At 37.3% G+C, this 6,375-nt stretch overlaps 1 protein-coding gene across 1 annotated transcript; it reads left to right on the top strand.

The window, feature by feature from the left end:
• The first annotated feature begins 300 nt into the window (after positions 1-300).
• LOC102298759 (extracellular calcium-sensing receptor-like) lies at positions 301-5,048 on the top strand. The gene is made up of 8 exons (XM_005952486.3): positions 301-479; positions 622-967; positions 1,297-1,584; positions 1,794-2,345; positions 2,442-2,660; positions 3,844-3,967; positions 4,071-4,543; positions 4,626-5,048. The coding sequence occupies exons 1-8, from the start codon at positions 301-303 to the stop codon at positions 5,046-5,048; spliced, it is 2,604 nt and encodes an 867-aa protein (XP_005952548.3).
• The last annotated feature ends 1,327 nt before the right edge of the window (positions 5,049-6,375 follow it).

Raw genomic sequence — 6,375 nt, 5'->3', positions numbered from 1 at the left:
GTGTGTGTGTGTGTGTGTGTGTGTGTGTGTGTGTGCGTGTGCGTGCGTGCGTGCGTGTGTATTTCACCCAATAGCATGCTCTAAATTACCTACTGGTTACCTTAAGTGATGTTTCAGCCCCTTTGTGGGCAGTCCTCTCAGATCTGTGTCCCACAGTATATAACTAAACTGTGTCTGTAAATATCATATTTCTTGTTTTCTTTTTATGTATTTTCTATCATTAAGGTTTTACAGCATTCCTTCAAACCTGAGTTAGCTATGACATTGTTGATTGCATGGCTTTTTATATTTCTTTATCTTATGAACAACAAACATGGCTCAGCTGCTGTTTTTGATAACTGTGTTTTTTTGGGAGAAGAGGATAAAAATAGTCTTTACGAGGATGGAGATGTAGTTATAGGGGGTTTATTTCCTTTACATTACAGTCCTGTGTTTTCTCATTCAACCTATAAAGAAAAACCAAAAACTAATATGTATAAGTAGTAAGTGATTATTATTCACAGTAGTTAACACACATTTGCTACTGTAACACACAAACTTATTTATGTCTGTTTACGGTTTACATGTGTGTGTTTGTGTGATGTGTATCGTATGATTAATTGTTTCTACACTTCTGTATAGTTTCAGCTCTCGTGCCTTGCGGTGGATGCAGACCATGACTTTCACAATTAAAGAAATCAATGGCCGCAGTGATCTCCTGCCACACCTAAAGCTAGGTTTTCACATCCATGACAGTTGTGATGACATACCTGTGTCTCTGAGAGCTTCTTTGTTGTTGGTTAATGGGCAGCCAGACAAAGGCTTCAGAGCCGAGAGTTTCTACAGAGACAAAGTTCTAAAAACCAATGGCTATAACGTAGGCTGTGATGCTGTTCGCCGAACTGTGTCTTCAGTAATCATAGGAGATGCTGGCTCTGGGGTGTCTATGGCACTGCTTCGAAGTCTGGGTTGTTTCCATATCCCTCTGGTGAGACAGTCTGACCTGCATCTGCTAGTGCTGAATGTAATACTCCTGTGTTTGTAATTACACCTTTATCAGGTTTGCAGTGTCAATTAACTAATTATATTTTCAGAAATATATAAATACATTCAAATGTAAAAACATTTTCAACTTATCCTTTTTTTTAAAATAATGAGTAGACTTACAGCTCTCTCTTTCTGCATTTTAAATAGTGTGAAAATCCTATATCAGTGGATCATTATGAAGGCAGTGGTATTATATTGTTGATGCTTGTTTCACAGCCCTTTCAGTAACTCATCATGCTAATGGTTAACTAATGTTTGCTGTAAATCTAGGTGAGCTATTTTGCATCCTGCAGCTGTCTGAGTAACCAAAGGGAGTTCCCTACCTTTATGCGCACCATGCCTAGTGACACCTTCCAGATTAGAGCTCTGGCTCAACTTGTTAGTTATTTTGGCTGGACCTGGGTGGGAGTGATTGGTGTGGAATCTGATTATGCCCGTTTTGCCATCCAGCTCTTCCTTCAGGAGTCAGTGCACTATGGTGTGTGTGCTGCCTATACACATTTCTACCCTGTAGTGGTCAGTCAGCAGGCTCTAGATGACCTACTGAATGTCATTCAGGTACCTCTGCATCTATGTTAATATATTTTTATATCTATATATTTGTAGAATTAGTAATAAAAATGACTTGTTTCATATTTATTATGTTTAAAATATTAACTTTAAGAAAGAAGAATATTCAAAGAGGACCTAGTTTCTACATACAATCCATTATTTAGGATTTTTACAATTAATTAAATATTAAATATATCTAAATTTCCCATTATTAGTTTTCATCCTCAAAGGTCATCATTAACTTTTCTGGTGAGTCGGAGATGCAGAGTATTCTGAGAGGGATCATGCGTCGGAACATGACTGGCCTGCAGTGGATTGCAAGTGAGGCATGGGCCACTGCCAAGTCACTCTGGGAAAAGTCTGGAGATCTTCTGATGGGAACATTAGGATTTGCGATCAGGAGAGCTGCCACAATTCCTGGGCTTAAACAACATCTCACCAGTCTTACAGCATCTTCTCTTCATAAATCAGCTTTCCTGGCAGAATTTTGGGAAGAGACTTTTGACTGTCGACTAAATGGGTCACTGAATACCCATTCTCATGGCTCTGACAATTTCTTTGACAGACAGCCATGTAAAGGGACAGAGGATTTAAATGATGTTTACTCTCCTTATTCTGATGTGACACAGCTAAGAGTGTCATATAATATCTACAAGGCTGTGTACCTAGTTGCCTATGCCCTACAAGATTTGAGTAATTGCAAAGTAGGAAAGGGGCCTTTTCTTAATGGCACGTGTGCAGACCCCAAAAATTTTAAACCGTGGCAGGTGAGTCAAATTATGGGTTCAATGTTATCTTAAAATACTGAAGTCAAATGTCCCATATATTTTCTTTAAATAACATTTTATTTCTTTTTGTTACAGCTCATTCACTATATGAAACATGCAAATTTCTCAGCACTGGGAGAGAAAGTCAATTTTGATCAAAATGGTGACCCCATTGCTTATTATGATCTAATGAACTGGCAGAGGGCGCCTGATGGCTCTCTTAATTTGGTGAAAGTCGGCTTCTATGATGCCTCATTACCTGGACACAGCCTAGTTATTAATGACTCAGTGATCCAGTGGCCTCTAGGAAAGAAGGTGTGTTCTCCGAAAACAGGCCTGAGACCATGTTCACCTTTTAGACTGTTGTATGCACTGTTGATCAAAACATCAACTTATTTGTTCTTATTAGTGTGCAGCATATTTTGTTGTTAACATTAGAATTACCAAGGGGTCGTTTTGAAACCCTGGAATTTAAAAATCAAATTATTCTGTTAAATTAACAGCCCATCTTCTCGCATTTGGTGACTTTTCCTCAAGTTGATTTATTACTGGATGCGTGGGATAATAAAATAAATAAATTATGACCACTTATATCTGGAACTTGACACCATAGAAATATGTAAACAACAACCCTGAATGCTGAATTGCCTAGCAGCATATTTTATTTACAGACATTTAAATATGAAGGCTGCAATAACATGAGCCAAGGCTAGCTAGATCTGATTGACAGATAACTATATCAGGGACTTTTATTAGATAAAAGGATGGGTTTTCGAGTTGGGTCAGAGTTGGGGAGTGCACGACGGAACAGGAGGAGAAATGTGTGGGTTGTTGGCTGAGCAACAGAGAAGCCATAGCTGAATTGAGCAGAGTCCAGAGTGTAGAGTGCTAATCAGAGACCACAAGAGCCAAATCAGACAGGTTTCAGGCCAGAGGAGCATAGCTGAAGCAGTGAAGCGCTGCATACTTAGCAGACCAGTATGGACACTCAAAGAGAGCCAGGGGCTGAGAATGTAGGCTGTGACAAACTTTCACCATTGTATGTTTACAATAATGAATGTATTGAAGTTATTAATGTTGACCTCATATTAATGACCATGAGTTGCAGTTGAATGCATATACCATAGTAATATATATACATTTGTGAACACCACAAATTATTTACAAAGTTAGCATTTCACTTTATTTCACTTTAATGTAATTCATGGCTATGCTGATCTTTTCTTTTTTTAAAGACATAATATAGCTAAAAAAAAAAAAAACCCAAACATATAGCGCTCATAATAAAAATTATAATTGGTACCCTTGTATTCGTTGCTTGAAGTTTTATTAAAACTTTATTATTCAGCTTTTTCCATAATACCTGTAAGCTTGACTTGGGTTTACTTTGTAAATCTATAATGCATATTTATTCTCATATAGAACAAGTTACTTTTGGATTTGTGTATAAAACTAAAATTAGACTCTATAGTTTCTGAGCAATTAAACTCCCTGTCAGGCTATCCAGTCTGTATGCAGCAGCAGCTGTCCACCAGGTACTCGCGTCGTCAGGAGAAAGGGGGAACCCATCTGCTGTTATGACTGTGTTCCCTGTACTGAGGGAGAAGTTAGTGATAAGACTGGTATGTTTTCCTTCTTTATTTTTAATCCAAACATATATTTTTATGTTGGCATTTAAAATTTGGCTTCAATAAAGTAAAAGTTATGTTCTCTGTTCATCACCAGATTCTTTGGAGTGCTCACACTGTTCAGCAGACACATGGTCCAATACAGCCAGGAACCTCTGTATACCAAGGACTACTGAATATCTATCTTACTATGAGTTTATGGGTATCCTATTATGTGTTGCATCTGTTTTTGGAGCCTGTCTTTCCCTTTTCATCATCACCATATTCATTTCATTTAAAGACACACCACTGGTTCGGGCCAACAATATGGAACTGAGTTTTCTCCTCTTGGCATTCCTTGCCATTTGTTTCCTTGTTGGCTTGCTGTTTATTGGTGTGCCTTCAGACTGGCTTTGCCGTATTAGGTACCCAGCATTTGGGATCAGTTTCGCCCTCTGCATATCATGCCTCCTCGCCAAGACAGCAGTGGTTCTGATGGCGTTTAGATCCACACTACCAAGAAGTAATGTTATGAAATGGTTTGGATCTAACCAGCAGAGAGCAAGTGTGCTTTTAGGAACAGCTGTCCAGGTAGAAATCTTGACGCTATCAATATTGATTCATAGTGTCACTTAAAAATGACCATTCTCCTGTTATTTTTGAATTCTTTCAGGTAATAATCTGTTTTATCTGGCTGCTCACTAGTCCACCTCATGCCAACAATAATACAGATTACCACGGGGCTACCATCATCAAGGAGTGTGTCCCCGGTTCAGAGGTCGGCTTCTGGTCTGTTCTTGGATACATTGGCATCCTGGCTTGTGGGTGCCTTCTAATGGCTTTTTTAGCTCGAAACCTGCCTGATAATTTTAATGAGGCAAAGTTCATTGCTTTCAGCATGTTAATATTTTTTGCAGTGTGGATTACTTTTATCCCAGTCTATGTGAGCACAGCTGGAAAATATACAGTAGCGGTTCACATTTTTGCCATTTTAGCTTCAGCTTTTGCACTTCTTTTTTGCATTTTTGTTCCAAAGTGCTATATTATATTGCTAAGACCAGAAAAAAACTGCAAAAAAAAAATTATGCAAAGATGAAACTACATTTTTTGGTGTTAAAAAGTGTAATAAATAAGAAATAGATTTTAAACACATAAACCTACGCTTGTGTTGCTAAACCTGGAATTTAAATTAAAAAAACAAAAAAAACTAAACAAATTGAAATTCTCTTGCATCATATGAACAGCATGCAACAATTATACAACCTACATGCGCTGACCTGTAAGAACTTTCTTATTCGATAGACCTGGGTACATGCTTGTTGTAACATCTTTTCTCTGATTGTCAAGTGATAGTCCATAATAAATTTATATCTACTTTTCACTGCCTCTGTCTCCTTATAAATTATTTCTACCTGAAGTACTCTGAAGAGATCGTATCTTCTATTTTCTATGTCACACTGAATAACCTGGAAAAATAAATATAGAAAATATGTTTTATTTTAAAATGATAATGAGACAGTTTTTGGAAGAACTTCCCATTACAGCTTGCTAATTTGGTAACAGTGAGGAAACCGGTGAAAAAAATATTTTAATAATAGGCCATTAAATTCAATTACCAAAGCAATAATCAAGGAAAAATATGAATATATTCATAACAATATGGTAGATAGATGATATGGTAGATTGTAGACAAAATTACAAAATCTAATGTAAAATGTAAGGATAGTCATGTTGGTTTTTACATTTTATTGCTGAAGTCTGTTCTCACAACAGAAACAATTCCAAAAACGGTTGATTCTCTTCATCTGGACATAGTGTTTTTTTAGAGGGAAAAATGATTTGTTTACTCCAAGGTTATTATCGTTAACGAAAACTAATGAAATAACGAAAACTAGAAGTGAAAAAACATTTTCGTTAACGGAAATAAATGTAAAAAACACTAAAGCTGTAATGAGTGTTCACAAAACTAACTAAAATTAACTGAATTTATAGCAAAAATGTGTTTAGTTTTCATTGATGTGTGCGTGTCATACAATAGTCAAGGGTGAAAATGAAGTTTAGTTTCCAGATTTTTTTCTTGCTGTGTCTCATTATGCCAGCAGGTGGCAGTACGTTAGTCGAGTCGTCTGTGTTGCTGCTCCGTCCACGCGCAGAATCATGTCAGGAAAAGTCGGGAGAAAGCGCCAGAGTCCAATTTGGGATTACTTTGAATATGACTGTGTTTTGGATAAAGCAAGTGTCTTGTAGTGGAAAGAGACAAATTATGAGGGACATTTCTAAAGGGAAAAAAATCCCACAAACCTTAAAGTGCACTTGAAAAGCTCACACAAGAAGGCTAACCTAGCTTACCTTGAGAAGGTAAGGGAGCACACTCAACCCTCATCCCCAGAAACAGAAGCTAACCCCAGGCAAGGCAGCGTGAT

Source organism: Haplochromis burtoni, unplaced genomic scaffold, assembly GCF_018398535.1.
Source record: "Haplochromis burtoni strain Fernald_Lab_line unplaced genomic scaffold, NCSU_Asbu1 Contig_1678, whole genome shotgun sequence".
In the NCBI taxonomy this organism is placed as follows: Eukaryota; Metazoa; Chordata; class Actinopteri; order Cichliformes; family Cichlidae; genus Haplochromis; species Haplochromis burtoni.
Note: the sequence above shows the minus strand (reverse complement) of the source record. Positions and strands in the feature narration are given on the sequence as shown.